This window comes from Neodiprion virginianus, chromosome 6, assembly GCF_021901495.1.
Source record: "Neodiprion virginianus isolate iyNeoVirg1 chromosome 6, iyNeoVirg1.1, whole genome shotgun sequence".
Taxonomy (NCBI): domain Eukaryota; kingdom Metazoa; phylum Arthropoda; class Insecta; order Hymenoptera; family Diprionidae; genus Neodiprion; species Neodiprion virginianus.
The window spans coordinates 1,263,860-1,285,599 of NC_060882.1; the positions used below are offsets into that span (position 1 = coordinate 1,263,860).

A 21,740-nucleotide genomic window follows, 5' to 3' on the forward strand; every position below is an offset into this window, starting at 1 on the left:
CCTATTTCATTTTCAGTACAGATTTTTATAAACAATGATTAATTGGACCACGATATGGAAATAATAAACTGATATGCACAAGTTCGTAAGGTGTACATATAAAAATGAATAATAATCATTAAAATAATTGGTTACGACCTCTAAATATTTTCTTACTTCCGGCAGGTTTTACGACAATTTCTTTTCCAGTATTTGTGACAAATTTTTCGAGTAGCACCTTAAAAAAGAAACGAGTTAAAAAATAAAATACCCTAGCATTTGCACACGGATAGCTTTCACGATGCAGCCTTTAGCGCAATTGAAATTTCTGTCTGGTCTCTTTCTTCCGTTGCCGTTGCCGCCCGCCTCCTGTCCCGGGTTTATTATCCCGAGGGAAGTAAACCTTTTCTCCTCTATCTCGGCTTCTCGCCTCTCGCCTCTCGCCTCTCGCCTTTCTCTCCGTCATCCCACCCTTCGATCCTCCCTTCATCCCTCTTCGTCGCGCCATCGACCAGCACGCTGATGGTAGTAAAGTAAGTAGAAAAGTAACGGACGGTCGATCGCGTCTTACCCTATCTACCTCCTTTCTGATATCCACTCCGCTTCGTCCATGCATTCGTATAACCTGACCCAGCCCAACATGGTCCATCCTTGATCCTGCATTCAGCCGAGGACGTTATCGCCGTGACGGAAAATAACAGTTCGCCCTGATTAAACGGATACACGCATATCGATTTCTTTGTAATGCGATCGAAAGCGAGAATCGAAAAAATTAATCCAAATCCGCGCGTCGATTCCCACAGAGCGGCGATAAATGAACGTAAAATGAACGTTCGAAATTAACAGAGGATATTGGGAACTTGAAAGAACGCGTCCCCTGCACCTGCCGCTTTTACGATTGATCCCTCTTACCCTCGCTTCATCCCCCTCGCGCAGGCTCGCCTCGGGGAAGGCAGTGGGATGCGATCCGCGCGCGAATTCAACGAGCCGGACGAAATTTCGCGGTGCGCAAATATCCTGGAAATACGATATTGCGAAGGAATTGCGGGGAAAGGGTGTATTTTACAGATTATATAATCACACCGTATTCGTGAATAATGTTTGTAACGTTTCTTTAGATTACACGGAGAGAATAAAAGAGCAGGAATTCATCAGTTTTTTTTTCATTTATATGCCAAAATATACTTCGTATAATGCAGAATTTACTCTGGAACCAGTAAAAATCACTGTGTGCAAAGTAAACCCTCCTATTATATTTATAGTGAAAATTTATAATTGACATGGGTATATTTTACTGAAAATTTTGACGCGTCCCTCTTCACCCGCAGTTTTGAGTAAATTCTGCTTATTTTCTTCCCACCGTTTGCAATCCTGGAAGTGAAATTTTATTACACGCGCATTATATTCTTAGTAGAGAAAATAAAGTTTTTTCCGTAGGTAAGAGAAATAATAATACATCATTCGATAAGAATCGATGGTGTCGAAGATAGAACGATTAACAAACCGCGAAAGACGCGCGGTGATGTAATAATCGTCGTAAAATGTCCGCACGTTTACACGCGGTCTCCGGAAATACCTAATCTGTGCCACTCTACCTTATTTTTTATCCGGGGAAAGTGATAGTCACGAATAAGCTTAGGACCACTATTTTTCTTCTTCATCTTCTTCTTCTTCTCGCGATTATTTTATCCAACCGCGTATCTTCCGCTCGACGATGTTGGCTGATTGGTGTGTAGTAGTATTTTCCCGCCAGCCGGAAACTCCTCCGCAACTCTATACGGACGGTCGCGTTTTCTCCTTCGGTACTCGGGCATAAAAGCGAGGTCGGAATCCCACGTGGCGACGTAAAACCGGGACCTTATACGACGGTGGTTTCGGCGTGAGGAGTCGTAAAAACGTATTATCGGTCCCTCCCTCCCTTCCTCCCTTCTCTTAAGCCTCGAAACGCTGCGACGTTGCGGAGGATCGCCTTCTCCAGATTCTTTCTCCGCAGACGAGGAGAAGAAGGAGGAGAAGAGAGGCAAAGCGACCCTGGCGGTTGCGGAACACCCGGTTAAGGGCTCTGATGTCCGCCTGCCTTTTTCGCAGGATCTCTCCGCAGCGGCGGCGCCTCCGTTTCCCGGGGAGTTGACTGCGGGAGCGGAAAGGGGTGCGAAACCTCTTCTTCCCCGTCGCGTGCAGATCGATAGGAAGGTCACGGAGGTGCGTCGTGCCGCTGGTTAGAGCTTAGTCCCTCCCCCTCTTCCTTCATCCCTACCGCCGCCTCCCTCCTCCTCCTTCTCCTCCTCCTCCTGACTCCCTTTGCTCTCCACCCGGAAGGCTGATCGAGGTTTCGCTTCCAGTTTATCACCGACACCGATACGCTTTACGCCAATGAACGAGGCTCGGCGGCCCGCTGGGCTCGGGTTAACGGCTCTTGTTCGCCACTACTCCAAATACCCTTTAATCTTCTGACCCTGCAGCTCAAAGATATTCTCGACGTTATAGACGTATACATACGTATACATGTATATGTGTTATATATTTGGCAATTTTATATCACGCATATTCATCATACTTTAATTAGGGAGGTTTGCGGAAATTCCGGAAAGAACATCTTTTATAAACATTTTTGCTCTCTTTTTTTTTAAAAAACACAAGATGGAATCCGTGGCGTTGTAGCTACGATAAATGTACGGAAGATACTGCAATGCCGGTGAAGTTTTTGCGACATTCAATCGTAACTGCAATATATTTGTATACATTATGTAAGAATTGTTTTTCAAAATTGAGAATATTTAACGCATTTCTTTCCGTAGATTTATGAATTCATAAAAATTTTCATGCTTCGGATGTAAAGCCGCTTATGAAAAAAACAAAGAATGTGTTTTGAAAAATATCACTTCCGCGGGACGATGTTCCGAGGATTCTGGAACACCCCGTTCATAAACCGCAGAAGCATATAGCTGCCGCCGCCGCTGCCGCCGAGGGCGGTGAAGTTGGAGGAATCCACTTGATTTCCACGATTAAGCGAAGAGCCGCGTCGAGGGCCGGTTGTCGAGTTGTTGTCCTGCAGGATGCGGAGGGACACCCACCGGCTTTCCGAGGATCCTTTGCCTCGCCCGTCGCTTTAGTATCGCAGGTTTTTGTTTGGTCCTGGCGGGGCGGGTGTTTTAAAACTTTCTTACCCCGACGTCGTGCCGTCAACAGCCCTTGTCCGGGGTGAAGAGCCGCCGGCTTTTCTTCCCCTTTGCTGCTGCCGGGTATCAGGCAACGGGCAAACGATGCTGCGGCAGAAATCGAGTTGGGAGGCTAATTAGAATTGATTATTGAACAAACCCGAGGAACCCTCCGACTATTACGAAACACCTCTTGCCTGCGCGGATGTGTGCGTGCACTTATCGCGTGCTCCCCTGTCACGTATGTATCGATCTTTCGAGCTTTCGAGCAATTCCTGTTAGGTATACCTAATACGTATCAACGAAGGAGGAGGACCCTCTCCTGCAAGCTCGTGCGTGTGTCTATCCGTCTATCCGCTAGGTTATCTGCGCGTAACGAGCGAGTGCCTTGTAGGTATGCATCAGCTGCCGCGCGCCGCGGCGTTGTGCTGCACCACCAACGTAACTGTGTCATAAGTGAAATAATGATGAAATTTCAAGTGGGTCGTCGTGTAACTCGCCTTTATGTTTTCTCACGGTATATATGTGTGTGTATGTGCCGCGTGTGTGTAAGAGAGGCTAAGAATATCTGCGAGAAGAACGTTGAATGAGAAAATTAGATATTTACCGTAGCACTGTTCGTTTCTTTGTTCAGTGGTATCGCAATTTTATAGCGATTCGTCGTGAGGGGTAACTCGATTATAATGAAAATCGATCGAACTTTTCCAAAAAATCGAAAATAAAAGATAAATATATGTATGAAAGAAGTTGAGAGACTCTCTGAAATCGTGAAAACTCGACGAGGTTCGAAATAACGACGGAATTTTATACGAAACACTTTTTAACAAATTCCTCGCTAAAATTTCCATTCCCTTCCTCTTTTGAGGTACGTGCAACGTTCTACGCGTCTCGACCACCTCGGGAATAATAATTATCCCAGGGTTTTTGATTGCAGTACAAAGTTATACGCTGCAACACATCAACGCAACTCGATTTGTACGTACGCGATCGAAACGGAGTACAGCGGTGGCGGCAACAGATATTCGTTGTTGCGTAATCCGGCACGACTGCTCGTGTAAACATCGAAACAAGGTCTTTCGATAGCGCCGAGTTACACGCCCGGCCACGCGAGAAACTGACGGCCGACTCCGCGAGTCTCTCCTCTCCTCTCCTCTCTCCTTCGTTGTTAGCTCCGTTGTTGCTGAAAATCATGCTGCACGTCTTTCGAACCAAGCCTCACGGATTATGCAATTGGCATTACAAGTACCAATGGCGTCGGATAGACGATCGGTGATCCATCCTCGCGCTGCAGTTGGATTGCGATCGGACAGATATGTCGAAAAATCGCAGTACGAACGGGATGGGAATACGAAAAAGTGAGAAAAAGTACTAGCGAGAAAATAAACAAGTAAACGAACTAATCGACCGACTCTATCGTCCGTTTTCCCCTTAGCGACAAACCTCAACATCTTATCGAGTTGCAGCGCTGGACCGTATAATGCGACGACGGAAACTTTGAAGGACGCGGTGCAAATCGATATATGTACATACCTTTTATATCTATCGAGCACGAGTCGGTTGCTTTACTTACCTCGATCGGTTCGAATGCTCGGTTTTGTCTGCCCGCGCGGGATGGAAAATGGCAAATTTTTTGTCGAAACAAGGTTATTAAATATATATAATTACTCAGTATATTAATAGGTATGCAGCTTGCAGACGTGTAGAAATCGTCATCCCTTCGTTGGAATCGATGATTTTTCACAATCCTTAACATTTTTATCGTCTGTTGTCATTTTCTCTTCATTTTTTTTTCGCCATTGTTCCTATAAGACATGTAAGTTCGCCTTGTGATACCCTCTCCCCTCCACGATTAAGACGCCTAGTGAATGCATGCAATTCTCATGCTGACATATCATTACAAGTCTATAACTTTCACTCTTCTCTTTCTTTTTGTTTTTTGGTTTTTTTTATTGCAACAATTTTCACATTCCATAACACAGTCCGCTCTCTCAATAGTGCGGAATAATTTTCCGAGAAAAGCAAACTATCGGCAGAGCGCACTGTACGTATATCATTTTCACAATAATCTTTCGTTCGGTGTTTGCCGTGAGAAAGATGATTGTAAAAATCGGTTTAACGAAGTCCGAGCGACATTACGAATCGCGGGTGAGTCGAGCTTCGGGAAACGAACAAACGGCGCGGCGATAGGAATTTGCCTGGCCCAGTTTTACTCTCTATCTGTACAACGGACGAAGCTTACACCGAGTTTCCGGTTCGTTCGCTACTCATATATTTGCACGTCACTATCTTGGATTAACATAATTTTCCCTCTTCAACGAGAACAAACTCTTTTCAACCGAGAAAAAAGAATTTCTGTAAGAAACCCGTGTACAAAATTTAACGCGTATTTCCTTCCTCGATTTCCGCCGTTTCTTCTTCGCGTACAACAGTTACACAATTCACGCCTATGCGACGCAAGATACGAATGTAAAAAGCACACGCGTGTACACGCAGCACGGAATCAGGCGCAAACTGCAAATCTTCTCGCTGACAACGAGACAGACGATCAAGCGCTCGATCATTACGCAAATGTTAGTTTCGACAGGTAAAGTCGCACAAGCAACACGCAAGGCGAAGACGTTACTTGTAACATTTATTTACAACGGAATTACCGACGAACAACGAAGAAAACTAATACGAGGATGCGACAAACCGGCGTACATACATATATGTATACACACACGATGGCGTTGGGCTGTGACAGGGATTCGTTGCACTCATCAGAGACCTTCGAAGAGTCGTGAGTTAGGTTCGGTTTCGCCGTGTAGCGGTTCGCCTTAGCAGTTCCCTGCGTCTCGTTTCCTGAGACAATGGAGTCGGCTCGAGTAACCGGGCACCTACTCCTCGTTCCTCGCCCTTCGTCCTTCGCGATCCGTTTTCCCTCGCCCTCGGTTGCAGGTTCAACAATCCGCGTTGCGTCGTTGACTTCGCGCCATTGCGACAGAGGCGCGAAGGCCCGTCGATGCGATGCCGTTACAGCAGGCTAAACACGGAGCCTGGATATATTACGAAGAGAACGATCGACGTGGAATTTTTGGATTTATTTGCGGCCAGGAATAAGAACGCTAACGTCAGGTTCGTGGCGTCCGTTTGAAGACAATGATAATGCGAGATACTCCGGAATTTGACTTCTGTTTAGAATCGAAATACCGATATAGAGTCTCACTCAGTTTGTCACCGACGGTCTTGAATAATTCTGCATGTGAATGCGTGAGAATGCCAGCCTGTATATTTATAACTTGCTGATTATCGTTCTAATTGTCTGCCATCCTTGCTTCTTCCCAACTTATACACGAGGTATAAAAGCTTGAATTTTACCGATTCATCGCAAGTAATGTGTAGAAAATTTTTAAGAACAGGTATAACAGAACCTCGAATCGACACAGTCCTCGACGTGTTGACTTTTTAAACCAACTTCCAACTGTTGCGAAAATTGATGAATCAAAGAAATCATTCAAGATCGCAATGATTCGCAATGAATCGATTAGAACACTGGGGAAGAACTCCATCGCCAGGAATCGTTGGAATTTCGAGGACATATCGTCGGTGATAATTACCGATCTTTTTTTTTTACCTTACGACGCAAGGAAGGAATTTCCGCATATCACGGCATACGCCATGCAACGTACCGTGTATATACGTACATAAGAAGCGGACGAAACAGTAACTGCTTTTTAAGATCGATTTGAAACGCGAATCTGTGAGATGCAGCCGTTCAATTATAATGGTTAATGATGAAACGCTCCGTGGATTCAGCTATACGTCCAACACAACACACACACACACGCGTGTCTATGATGCACGCAATTCACTCGTTGCTAACTAATCATGGTCCGCAGATATATTCACTCGCAACACTCGGTGCTGCAGGTGTCGAATCGTGCGTCAGGCGCGTACGGCGATGAATTAATGACAAACTGCATGAAATCGTCTCGTATCAACTCGCCGGTTCATTCGATACCTCGCGAGTTTATTACACCTATACATATTAACATACACGCGCCGATTCAAATTGACCGTAGCTTATATTTTATTCTACCTTCACTCTCGTCTTTGTTTTCCTTCGTCGTCAATCGCATGAGTATAAAAGTCTACTTATTGCGAGAGAAGCACTTATAATGAGGAATGAGGAAAAAAAAAACATATCCAAGAGTACAATTTGAAATAATGAATATTTCTCTCGAGCTGCTTGAATCGATTATTATATCTTACCTTGATCTAAGATGCAATTAACAAAAATCAGATTAATTTACAGGTGTGTTTGATTTTCTTGTTTCAGGTACGTACGTGCGCCGATGTGGGTTCCTACTTGACGAACGGCCGTCTGGGTAACGTACGTTAAGATCAATCAGACTATAATTATTAATTAACATTTACAAGCGTCACGGGCTCTAGAAGGCAAAGCAAATCTTTTTCACATTCCCTATTGTTTCGCTTTCCTTATTTCCTAAATATAATGTCTACACTGAATTCCGCAAGACGATCTGATCTGTTGTATGTATATCAAAAATCGCGATAAAGTGCACTCTCCCAATAGAGCTGCAACAGTACAAGTCGCAAACTCTCTCATCATAGTTGTTTGCATCGGTTAGACTTCAATTTTATTTTATTTTAATCTGGAAAAATACTTGTGTGTCAATATATATATATACTTACATAATTATTCACGTAACGTTTTACACGAAAGATTGTGCGTTCAGATGTGAATAAGTTTGCTTACGTGGTAGTAGAAATGACAGAAACGTTGTATTTGCTGCAGTGCGGCTCTATTGAGAGAGCGCATCGTACCTTGTAACGGCGAATCCTCGTTCATGATTGAAAGAGCAGAAAAAAAAAAAAAACAAACCGATACGAAATTTTTAGAATCGCGTCATCGTCCGATAGTTTTCGCCTCACGTGGCTACCACGGATCTATGAAGGAAAGATTATACACGACGTGCGAGGAAAAGATTTGCCTCTTTCCATACACACCGACCCCTGTGCGAGGCGCGTATCGCTTGGCAGGAAATCGTATTTCTGAACACTGGTTAAATATATAATCCCGACGTTTCTCTTTAAAACATTATCTCTTCCGATGATTTCTCATCACGCTTCTGAAATAACCACCACCCCATCCCATTATCCAATTGCGAAACATTCTCGGTTGTAAAGTAAACTCTTGCTGCAGCTCGCTCTGGTAGACGTAGATGTATTGTATACGTAGACGCATAAATGGCGGGTTCAGAGCCGAGAGAATTGCGCATCCATTTTGGAAGAAAATTTTTTTCAAGTTGGCGATACGTGGAATGTACAAGTTCGGATTTCTTTGCAATTTTTTTAATTATCTTATGGCAGATCAGGACACCTGCCTAGCTTGTATCGATCGATCGATCGATCGATTTATCGCTCCCTTTCAACAAGACCCATTTACCATTGGCTTGACTCTGCCGGAGATTAATCGAGATTTATAACAAAGCTGTATGAATAATAAATTCGGAAATAACCGCGGTGCCAAAACCGTGGGACAAAGTTTACCTTGACTTTGTTAACCGGCGTTGTTTTCATTGTAGTAACACTTTATACAAACTTCTTTCTTTCCTGCAGTATTTAAACCGATCCACGTGAAAATATCGAGAATGATGAAAAGTGAACAACATTCAAGAAAAAATGTACGCGACACAAAGACACACCTATAAAGTATTGCTAGGAAAAATTGGAACGCTCGAAAATCTCGTATGTCAAAGGTTATATGTATGTATATTATACGGGCTAACCAAGAAAAAAAAAAATTACGGCGAGAGGCGGGAGGAACAATGAGCGTGTTTTAGTCCTTGCGCGTGAGGCGAAAATCGACGACGTATTTAACAAGAGCTGCGAGAGTCAAAAGGTGGGCTCGGTTTGCGCTCGTGGATCAGACGCATACGATTAACCTCGGACTCCTCACTCGCCGAGGAGGAGATACGCCGGTCGCGTCATCGACGACGACGTCGAGTTGCCCCAACCTTGTTTCGAGCTGTTTGCCCCCCTCCCCCGCCCCCAAATAAGCTTCTCGAAAAAAAGAAAAGAAAAGAAAAAATAAATAAATAAATAAATGAATAAAAAAACTCCCACCATTCGCGGTGATTTTTGGTTGTTGCCGTTTTATTTTTAACTTTTTTTTTTTTTTTTCTCTCAAATTTTTATTTATCGTCACAGACGCGATGCAGCGACCCTGCGATAATTATTCCTTCTTCGCAGCTTGCAACGCCTGTATTATTATATTCCACTCTCGACTTCGCGCACGGATTATCTCCCAACTATGTGTGTACCTACCGCTTCTCGCCTAGAATCTTCTTCCCGCTAGTTGAAAGTTTCTCGGTCGATAGTTGTACGCCAGAGTCTAACAGCGTCGAGGTAATTAATTCTCAGAACAAACAGGGTCTAGAATCCGGGCTTGCGATGGTATAGCTATGATATGTCCCCGTAGCTTCTGACTGATGAAAATTCTTCGTTATCGTGCCACCCGTTGTTATTTTCCTATCACTGCAAATAACGAATTGTTTAAAATTCTAGTCAAGATCCGTTGTGCGTGTACGCAAGGTTAGGGATATTGTATTATTCAACAAGGATTGTAAGGGTAAATACGTTCGTATAATATCATGTATTTTTGTATAATATATAAAAAAAAATAAACAAAAAAATACTTGCGGTAATTTTTGGGGTAAAAATAATTCTTCGTTCTATTCGCGATGATTTTATTTGTTAAAATATATATGTTTGGAAAGAAAATTTTTTCCTTCCCACGATTGTCTAAGCGGTGATATCAGAGCATGCGAATAGGCATGGTCGACGCTTGACCAATTCGAACGATGCGAATTTATTTCGCGGAATTGTATAATATCCCGCGAAGGGGAAAAATTGGTCTCTTCGAAGTGTTTAGTGCACGCTGGCATATACGTGTAACACCGTAGTACAACGTAGGCGTATGGGTGGGCCTATCCATCGCGTTATCAGGCGCGGCTATCATCGCCTACGTCTTCCAGCAGCCTACTATGTTTCAATTTTATCTCCCGCGGATGGTCCAGCTCGCTTTAGGATTGTTCAGGTCGGGTCGGACCATTTTTCTCCTAAATTTAGGTCGACGCGAAACCTCGCCGAGCCCTCGTTTATCCCGAGAGGAATTATGCCTACTCCTCCTCGACGCGGGTCCCTGCAGATAACGATGATCGTCCTCGAATGAAAAAAAGGAGGGGGGGGGGGGGGTGGGAGAGCCATCTCGCGTTAAAATCTCCCGCTTATTGCACGTATTAAGAGTGTGCCGAAAAACGGTATTGATTTATTCTCCGACCATTCTGTTGTTGTGGAAAAACCGAGCGACCCCCATGTCGGTCGGTCGGGATAGGAACAGCGGCAAAATGTACAAACTTCTCAGCCACCGCCGCGGGTAGTTATCTGATTTCAAACTAAATTAGCTTTCAGCCGGCCTCCGCCATCGTCTGTAACTCGAACCGCCTTGAGCCGTTGACGTTATACGTATCCTTCGGAGCTTGACTATTAAATCGGAGTCAAGAGTCAGGAGTCGAGAGGCGCCAGGCACCGAAACCGTGAAACGCTTCTACAAACAAGGATCTCTTACGCTCCTGTATAACACAATACCATTGGATAATTCGTTATCCTGTATTTAATACTGCAGTATGTACAAAGCATCTCCAGCGGACAGCGTCAGCATTAAAATGCACCCACAATTTTTTTTTTATCATTGTGCTCCTGAAAAATTACCTGCAGATAATATGCGCACAGAAGTACGATATACGCTAAAAAGAAGATGCATTACCTGTATCTTCCTTGGGCAGGAAGTCGTGACATGCATACGTAACATCCGGTGGCCCAACTTCCGGTTCACTTTGGGCAGTTTGACCTCGTTGAGGATCCGATCGGCTTATCGCCACCTCGGGAAGAAAAATGTCGTCGAGAGGTACGCGTGTATCTAGATGTTTGTCGAACGACAATTAAAAAAAAAAAAAAAAGAAATGCAACATTCCTTGCCGAAATAATCTGTGGATCCTGTTTCTTTTACGCCACGCTCAGCCACTCTCCTCTCTAACGCGGTGGTTCTTTTTACTACACCTTGGCTGCGACCTGGCCGGGAGTGCGGGCAACTCGGAGGCAATATTGACGCGCGGCGCCGTGGAAGCCCGCCGTTATCAGCCGCCCCCGACACCCCTTTATCCACCCCCTCGCTCCTGGCCATCCGCGACCTCCCGACAAACCCGAGGACGAAACTACCCCGCGAAATTGCCTTCCCGCAGTGCCGAGCCGGCCGGCCCCGAGACCGCTTTTCTCTTTCTCTTTCTCTTTCTCTTCCTCTTTCTTTTTCTCTTCCTCGTCGTCTTTACCCGCGTTCTTCTCGTTCACTCCGCCCTGTCACAGGGAAACTCTTCACTCCTGGCTTCTGCCTTGGCCCGAACCAACCCCCTGCAGCGAAACGAAGAAAGAGGGAGAGGGCGGCAGAGACTTTTTCCGCAGGCTCCAATCCCAGTTGTAAATACAGACAGCCGGGATGAGTGAGTCTGACTCTGCGGGTATTCGACATTAGCCCCACTTTCTGGAACGATTTTATTTTACTAACCACTCTACTTTTCTATATGCCGCTTCTGCGGTAGCCCGGGGCTTAATCACCCGGCATAACGTGAAGTTCAGTGTGCGCGATACTATACTTATCTCAATTCTTCGCTTCATCGAACTCTGACTCGTACTTGTTGCTGTTCGAAGTTATTTAGTTCGATTTATTTGAGAAAGAGAGAGTAAGTGGCTGAGCGGTTATTTCTTGTGCCCTAGGAATTCTATGGGGCATAATAGGATAGAGATACAGAGTTGGTATAAGTACTACGTAACGAAATTAAGAGAAAAACTATAAATATAATAACACGTAGCATGACGGATGAAAGAAAAATTAGAGAAGTAACCGAGTAGAATACTAAAAATGTATAGAAAAAGTGAAACGATGGAAAAAGTCACGATCAACCTCCGTATGAGAAAAAAAGGCAGAGTGAAAGAGCTTTTTTTGCATGATTTTTGAAATTCTTTTTGCCACTCTTGTGCTTGGTTGGCAAAATACTAGGCATAGTATCGAAAATTACAGTATGTTTGAAATAAAATTTCAAGGTTTCAGAAACTGAAAAAATTACCACGAAACCCACTGTAACATGTATCCGTTGGATTGTTAATGTGGAAAACTCTAAGAAATCGCCAAAGTATAAAGTGTCTAGACTAACGATGAGAAACCGTACCTAAAGAATACAGCAAGCATCGCGTGTCTAGTCTGTTCATGCGGGTATTTACATTACCTACAGTAATTGATAACGGAAAATGAACGAGCAGCAGAAGAAGTAAAAACCTCTCCCATTGTCGGTTTATAAATTTACAATTGCGTACTCCATGCGATCCACTTTCGCCGCTGACAAGCTTGTGATCCTTGTACCGACAATCATGTACACCACGTTGATCGAGTGAGCTCGGCACGGCAAAAAAAAAAAAATTATTATCATAATTGGAATAGCATTTGAATGGAAGAGAAAAAAAGAAAACATGGAAAATACGTCGCGACTTACGCCGTTTGGTTAAAACCGTAGCACTGCATATTGAGATTGTGGTTCAAAGTCTCATGACGAATTCTGTCGCATGTAGGCAGCTTCCTTCTCCTCCTCCTTCTCCTCTTCCTTTTTCAGTCGAAAGATATTTCTCGGTGATAAAGAACAGTTACGTTGACTGTTGGCCGCCCGTGTATGTATATATATATATATATATATATGTTTGTGCCTACCTTATACCTACCAGATTTTTCGTTATCTCCTTCTAGCTCCCTCGTCTACGTTGTTGTTCGAAGTTTAGATCCCAACGGATTGTAATCCGGTTGAAAATCACCTCGAAGCATCGCGAATCTATTAACATAGATTTACCGAGTTTTACTCGATAGTTGAACAGACACACACACGCTTTTCAGCCGAGCCATTGTCGCTCGTTCCTCGAAAGTGACACCTTGGAACGTTTGAAAACTACCGATTATGCATAAACACTTCCTGCACGAATGGTGGAGAAAGCAAACCTCTTTCAAAACTGTCCGCGTGTGCGAGTTTCAAAATTGTGAACGAAAGAACGCGAGAGGATGTTCGGACGACGATTTAGATTAGTGACGAACCGACGTCCACAGCCTTATTACTATTCTCAATATCACGACCCTCGTCTTACGTAATTCGACTTCTTTAAAATTTCGGTCATCGCGCACTTGTTGCGTAAATTTTTCCTACACCGAGACGCCGCAGGGAAGTAGCTACGCGTATTTCGCAAAATCGCAAACTCCTCGCTGGGTCTCCATCGATGCCAAGACTCCCCTCCTCTTTCTATCCCTCTCACTTTTTTTCTTCCTCCGTTTCCCTCCCTCAGGGGGACTTGTCTTAGGGCAAATAAGACCTTCTTAACCAGGAAAAACAAAGTGACAAAGTATGATTTCAAAAAGTATTTCGCTGTATGTCGATAACGGTCGTGAAAAATTCTTATACGTTTAAAGTCGCCTGGTCGGTATATGAAACTATAAAAAGAGAAGAAAAAAAACATTGCCCCTTTTAACAAATATGTATAATAATTGACGCGAAATTTTAAAGTGTGATCAACCGAATGCCGAATTCGTAATTCGAAATAGCCGTCTTGCCACTGTGTAATTGTAAATTGTTCGAACGAAGCTACGGTAAGAATATTCTCTTATTCTTCAACCATTTTGAGAAAAAAAGAAAGTTTTTTCACGTCGACATTTGTGCACAAAAATTCAACGTCGTTACAACAACGTTCATTCGCAGGACATATTCGTATGTCCAGTCCCTGAACTACCCCCCGTGTATCCTCGTAACACGACAACTCTTCCGTATTACCGTGTGAAAAAGAAAACCCCCAGGATTATTTTGACAGTATTTAGACAGCGTTGATCGTTTGTTTCAGCAGCAGAAATTCCTGAAACGGACCGCGGAGGAGTTGGAGCCACCGGGTGGGGGCAGCGGGGACGGCGGCTTTGGGGAACCCCCGTCGAAACTGCAATGCACCCAGGCACAGCATCAGCAGCAGGCCCCCGGGAGCGGGGGCGGGGGTGGCGGGGGTGGTGGGGGTGGTCCGCACCACGGCCACGGGGCGAATACCTCGGGCCCCCAGCAACAGCAGCAGCAGCAGCAGCAACAACAGCAACAGCAGCAACAGGGTGGAAACGAGGGTCTGACCAAGTTCTCTGTGGAGATAGTTCAGCAACTGGAGTTCACAACTTCGGCGGCAAACTCCCAGCCCCAGCAGATATCCACGAACGTAACCGTGAAGGCGCTGACGAACGCGTCGGTGAAGAGCGATCACGTAAACTCGACCGCCTCGCCGAAATCGGGGCCCGATCCACCCGCGGCTGGGGGACCGCGGGTCCCGACGGGGGGCGGAATCGGTTGCGTCGACCTGGGGAACCTAGTCGAGTGCAAGCAGGAGCCGGACAACGAGTTCGTGGATCTCGAGCAGTGCGCGGCGGCATTGGAAAAGGACGCGGCTGCGAACGGCGCCGGATTCCCCGGCTTCTCGGACTTTATCGGCGACGATACCGGCGACGAGATCATAACCTCGGACGCGTTCAAGGACCTCATATCGGAGATATCCGACTTTCATCCGGAGTTCATGAAGGACTTTGACTTCGAGGACAAGTGCGTCGACAACCTCGCCAGCAACGCTCTACCCAACAACGTTACCAACAACGGTCAGATAAAGGTAGAGGACGACAAGGATGCCGTTCACCAGCACAACAACAACAACAGCAGTAACAACAACAACAACAACAACGGCACGACCCTTCCGACGAACTCGAGCCCCGGGGCCTTAGGATCGGCCCAATACTCGCCGGCCCGACTCGCCTACTCCGGTCTCGACTTCAAGTCCGAGATGAGTCCGGCCGCTCAGACCCTGAAGCAGATGGCCGAGCAGCATCAGCACAAGAATCAGCACCTCGGTCTCGGCGGTTTTAATCCCGCGGCAGCCGCGGCGAGGGGACCGGCTGCCAGGTCGCCCTACGCCGAGTTTCCTCAGTTTGCCGGGGCCTCCGATTACCTCGGTAGTCCCGGCAGCAACGGACCACCCGGAAGTCAGGCCCAGACCGCGCAGACGGCGGGGGCCTATCACAAGACGAACAATTCGGGAAACTTCCAGGGACAATCGACTGCCGATATTTTTACCGCCCAGTCGCAATTCTCGACACTCGGTGACATCAAGCGGGCCCAAAATTCCGGCGGCAAACCGTCGATGATGGGACCCGCCGCCGGGTACAAGCAACAGTATTCGCCCTACGGTAGCCCCGGGTCTATGCCCAATCACGGCAGCCCCGGGTATCCTTTACCCCCTAGAGGATCTCAGGCCGGTGGTGGGCCCAACCAGTCCGGATCTCAAGGACCCTTCACCAGCTCAACTCCTCCAAGGCCTCCTTCGGGACCTGGCACTTCCACGCTACAGATCAACCAGGCACAGCAGCTACACATCAGCAACCCTGGACACCAGATACAGGTCAGTCACGATTTTGATGTTTGGCCGTTTCACCATTTGCCGTTCGAGGTATATTTGCCGAAGGATAAGCGCGCTGCGGAAAAATACCTTTCGCAGTCTCAACGTATAGTGAATACTATACACGCGATACCCCTTGTGGGGAAAATGGAAAGGGAATATGTTTGCTCAAGTTCGAGCGACGGGCATTTTCTTTGGGTTTAATTCGGTAGTTTGCGCGAAGTCGATAAAACCATGGGATTTTTTTCATTCCCATTGTAACTTCTTACAAATTGTCGTCAGACGTTCGAATTTGCGTTCGGATTCGAAGAAACGAGGAACCGACGACCCGCGGCCCGAAGAAGCGGATAATTTTTATCGCGTCCAACTATGCAAGCTATGTTACGTGACGATAAAAACAAACAAAGAAACAAGCAAAGAATTCTTTTCATTAGGTACGCAGCTCTACCGCCGAGCGTTGTTATCACAATTCGCGATACGTGCATGCCTTGTACCGTAATACCAATGAAAACACAACGCATGTACCTCGAGAGGTTCAATGCGATAATAATACTTATTGCTAGACGCGCGGCTACAGCTGCGTAAAATGCAAGGATAAATTACACGCGAAGGGATGAGAAGTAATGGTAGTCGGAAGCTTTGCGTTCTATGGTCAGCGACGCGTATCATATATTCGCGTTTGCGAAGAATTTGCCGAAGTGCGTCATCGTTCGCCAATCGCCCGTGTATCTCTACGTCATTCGTCTATGTGCCGAACCGCCGACGTAAAATTGCCTTAACCGAGTCAGGTTTGGATAACAAGCGCAAGTCCAACCTATCACTCTCTACTAAAATACCTTACGAAAAGGTGGATGCGTCAACGCACGTGGTACTTGGAAAATATATACCCATGACGATATTTTTCTCAACGCTGCGACGAACTTCGATCCAGACTAACGATCCAACGAAGCATGCATTCGCGCATCCTTGCGAATGATTCGGAAGAGGCGCGTCCTGTATCAGTTTTAATTAATTGCCGGCTCGGATGAGCCAGGACATCTGCATTAATACAGACGCGTCGATGAATCGGGTATACGTTTCAACTGTGATACAAACCGGCGATCATATCTGTTGCGTCGCGACACGCGCGGTGGCGTATCTATTTTTGTACCCGATGTCTGGGGGGCGACGGGACGGAGACGTTCGGGGCGTCGCGACGCGCAACAAGTAGTTTACCCCTCTCTTTTCCTCGCTCTGCCATCCCCCCTCCCCCTCCTCTCACTCACTTTATGAATTTTCTCGTTACACAGCACACGCACCACTCTCCTCAGTTTCGACGTTCCTTCTTCGTCGTCGCAAATTTATTTCGTCGTGGTACTTTATATAATAATGCATGTAAAAACGACCAGCCCTGCAGCTTTGAGCTTTTACGTAACGGGTTCTAAGCCCGAACTCTAAACGTGGACCCCCCCGATCGAGGTCTTGCTTTTTTTTTTCTTATCTTTCGATTCTTCTCCTCCATCCCTCTCTCTCTCTCTGTCTTTTTCTCTTTCGTCGTGCTTCTCCGTCCTCTGATTTGACATTTTTTATTTTGTTTATTTATTTATTTTTGACTTTCCTCAACTTCAACGCGCATCTCGTTCGGTTATCTGCGTTCGAGATGCTTCCCGTAGTCCTAACCGAGCCGCTAGACTCACGTCTGACTGTCATAAATCACGGGATGCATTTACATTCGACTATATGCACCGTGACTGTCACGCTATCTCCTCTCCCTCTATGAGCCACTGTGACATGTCCCGCCGCTCGCACGATGCTCCGTTAATTTCTGGACAATACAATCTTGATACCAGATCCAGAAACGAATCGATGACGATCTTGATTCTACGCGACCACCGCGCGTGATGCAGGCAAGCATACGACGCGTATACCTTTATACTTGGCATCATTTTCGAGAAGATCAATCACGCTGAAATCTACCTTCGACGAAGAGCGCGTTGATTCTCTTCTCCGCCAACGATCTTTGACCTTCGCAATTGTTCTGCATGTAATTTTTGAGGAGCTTGAGAATTTGTACGCGAGTAAAAGGTTGCGCGGTCAGGAAGCAGCAAGCCTCGTTGATAACGTAAAATACACGTTGAACAGCGAATCGGTAGTTTTCGACGATTTTATCCGAGCGGAAGTCGTGGAAATAACGGGCAGGGGAATCCGCGACGGACGGCATGATCGCAAAGTGGAACGGTAAGGTTGTAACGACAAGGCGTTGTCCGGGTCGAGTTGGGTGTCAGGCAGTCAGGCCTCGTAAAATCATATCGCCTCGGATGCGAATGCCCTGATTACCAGGCGAACGACTCGTGCCTCGTTGACGAGGTTATGCAAATCCGCTTCCCCGCTTTATAACGCTGCCGTTGCTGCCGCTGCTGCCTCGTCATCCACCGGATGCCCTCCACTACGAAACGGGCCCCGTCTGCATATGTATAGTATCAGAAGGTTCAAAGGGCCAACCAGCCACCGACCCACAGGTCGGCCATACGCGTGCAGCCTGTGCCCCGATCCTCGTTACAATTTACCTTCCTCTGTACGGTCAGAAGCGACGCGAGGCCGGCGTTCGCTTCCGCCCCGTGTCTCGCCTGTTTTATAAGCTAATCGTATGTCCGGTCTCGATCTCGTACTCTGTTGGTGTTTTTTTTTTTATTTTTATTTTTATATTTTTTTATTCATTTTTTTTGCTGTCGACTCCTCGACCCGCGATAGTCGGTGTCAAGATCCTGTAGATCGTTCGATCTCGATCGAGGTGTATCGGTCGGCTGCACGATGTTCGGGTATCGTGAAGGTTGTGCATGGACGAAACCACTTTATAGAAAACTTCGGATTCGATGTTCTCAAGCTATTGTGGATAACTCTTTGAACGCGGAGAGAAATTGGTCCGTATTTTGTAAGCGATCTCTTTGCGTCTGTTCTTGCGATCAGTATTCTAAGACAGACGTGACAACTTGTAGCTCTGGGTTTGTATCGTCGGTTATCCGGACATGAAGCAGAGCAAACTCGCGTCACGGTGTGAAAGTAACGATCGAGTCATTAATTCGTATATTATGCGGAGAAGCGGACGTATGTACGTTATACGGTCGAAACCTCGCGTGTCGATTTTGGGAATAACAGAGGAAAAATACAGGCGACCTGTGAAACGATGCTCCAGGGATGCGCCGCTGCACGCGTGCGCGTTTGTACGTATACCTTTAATGTAATACGCCGAGCGGGAACGCGGAGATCACGATTAGTGTCGTCGTCGTCGGGTCTTATCTTGGACGAGGATCAATTTCGCCCGGTCACCGAATGGGAAAAGGCTGCGGTGCGGCACGCACGTGAGTTTCGAGTCGAGACCCACTAAGCGGCCATGCGTATTGGATAGGAATGGCTTGTGGATGCGCGCATGCTGCAGCAACCATAGAATCTATATAAACCCGTAGTCACCTATAACCTATGCAAAGTAACCTAATTGACTAAATATTCAAATGTCTATCCGCATGCCGGCGTTCGAGGGCATGAAAAGAAGACCGAAGGATAGAATATAATAATAACAATAGTAGTGGCGGTAGTTGTAGTAGTAATGATAATAATAATAGTGATAATAATAATTAAATTGGACGGTAAGGAGGAGAAATAGAAGAACTAATGTACAAAAAAACGAAAAGGAAAGAGATAAATGTTCAAGCATGGGCAAGTAAATTTGAATAACTCTTATCAGTCGCATCGGAGTCCATTGGACTCGGCAATTGAGGTAAATAAATCAACCAAAGATGTCCAACTAAGGTTCGGAAGAAAACAAACAAAGTTAAAAAAAATTGACAGAAAAGAAAAAGGGAGAATCATGGCCCTGAGATCTGATCGAAAAACTGTCCCCATGCCCGTCTCGAATACGATTTAGTTTTCTAATTCTCGGTTAGTAATTTCTCTGCCTAAAGAGAAAAAAAACGAACTATATAGGCGTGGAAAAAAAAGCGAAGTCGTTTGAAAGATAGCCGTGAACGAAAACGGCGTCAAGATTGCTCATTTATATATGTATATATGTGTGTATGTACCCAACAAGACGACAATGTCACGAAATAGTTTCAAAAAACTCTTAATCGACGCTATACATATGAGGCATTCCATGCCAATTGTACCGATGTTGGTCCCACACCATTTTTGATTCTTGATCTGAAAAAATTCGCGAAAATCCGGCGTTACGTACGAAAATGTTTTAGCAACCGACCACAGTAAAATGATTCTTGCTTATTTTTTTTTCTTTCAATTTCTTTTCTCTAAAAACATCCAGCAAGAGTAGAAGCAGTCGTCGCTGATCCACTTTGGATCTAAGCTTAAAAATTTTGACGCATAACGAGAAATTTTCAAGAATTTTTTCAAGTTTTGAAATTACGGCGTAAGACATGTCGGCTTTCCTAAAACTCACAAGTAATACAAGATTACTCGAAAAATCAGACAGATTTCAGAGTACTGTTTTGGAAGTGGGACAATCGCCTAAAATTTGTTGAATACAATCAAAAATGGTGAGGGTCCAACGTTGGTACGGTTAGCTCGGAATGCCCCATATGCAGTCTATGAAGAAGATGAGTATCTGACGACCTATCTGACAGCACTTTTAAAAATGATTCATTCACATGAAATCACATTTTGCCAACGGGTGACGTAAATCCCCCCGAGTCTTGTCGTTGTTTGTTTATCGAAACTACACATTGCACGTTAGGTACGTACGGTTTTGCTATTGTCATAGAGTATCTCTATACATACATGCATACATATGCATGTACAGGCGTCTATTTCCTTTTTAGATGCGTATGTCATACGAGATGACGTCACATATCGATAACATCCGGTGTCTACATTTCTCGATAGGCAAAGTTAGTTTACCGAGATTGTAATTGTTAGTAAGTTGGCATAATGCTTGCAAGGTGTGAGAAGGAGGAAACAATAAAACTTTGAACTCTTATTAAATGTTTCTCGCTTGGTCTGGTTGCTGTTTTTTTTAATTTTTTTATTTCGTTTATATTTCTTTCAAAATCTGTTCCCGTCTTTTTCCTCCTCTAATTTTGCCGCTCGATTTAATGTATTCCTAAGTTCTTAAATTACACAGTGTAATAATATGTATATGTACTCGCACGATAAACGCGACACGTATCTTCTCCCTCTCTCACTCTGCCCATTATACCCGACGTTATTTTATTTTGCGTAACATGTGCCTGCGTTTATATCTACCGTTTAATACGTGAGCAGTTAACAAACGACTGATAAATACATGTGTTCTCTCTCTCTCTCTCTCCCTTGTCGCTTCGAAGTCAGGACCGCAGCAGAGTCTTCGGACACAATAATTATTTTCGAACAACAACCGTAGGTCATCAATTAATTTATTAATCTACCTATTATACGTGCTACATATTTCTACATATTTAAAATACGACGTGGTATACAAGTTGCGCACATCTTGGTAAAATAACTTGCCTCAAAGTTATCATCGGGCTTTCTTGTTACACTCTCTGACCGCGCTGCAGCAGCGATGCAGTTTATGTTGCAGTTATCGCGCAGGGCAAGCGTGCCGAGTGTTTTTGCAACGATCTTTTATACGCACACGCGACAAGTCGGACACCCACCCATACGCAATCGCATACGTACCTACAGGTATATACTCGTAGGGTGTGCGAAGGGTGGGCTGCGAAATACGTGCGTGTAAATCCGCAAACGAATCGTAGTGCCGTGGTATGCGTATACGTATTATGAAGCACATTCCTGATGTAGCACCGCGGAGTTGCGCCTCCCGAATGTTACAAGTATACGTATCGAACGAACGCGTAACACACATGCTCGTGAAATCAATATCCATGACACTGTTTTGTACATGTATAACCCACCTTGCATCGCCGCGCGGCTTGTCCGCCTTCTGCCGCTGCCGCCGTAGCAATGAACATTCGTACAGTCGCGATAAAAAGTATATTTCATTATAGTTGCGGAATGATTTTTATTCCATCGTGTGGAAATTCCGTCGGGCAATTCGTGCGGCGACTTGCG

General features: G+C 45.3%; 1 protein-coding gene across 11 annotated transcripts in view; it reads left to right on the forward strand.

Annotated features, from left to right (window-relative positions):
- LOC124308237 (neurogenic protein mastermind-like) overlaps positions 1 to 21,740 on the forward strand; it is a 125,818-nt gene that overhangs the window by 76,310 nt on the left and 27,768 nt on the right. For 3 of the 11 annotated variants that reach the window (XM_046770764.1, XM_046770768.1, XM_046770771.1), the window contains 2 exons: positions 7,456 to 7,509; positions 14,130 to 15,707. In XM_046770764.1, coding sequence (XP_046626720.1) covers positions 7,456 to 7,509; positions 14,130 to 15,707 — 1,632 coding nt within the window. Of the gene's footprint in view, positions 1 to 7,455; positions 7,510 to 14,126; positions 15,708 to 21,740 lie in introns of all 11 variants that reach the window. The other 8 variants (XM_046770765.1, XM_046770769.1, XM_046770772.1 and 5 more) reach the window with 3 other exon arrangements.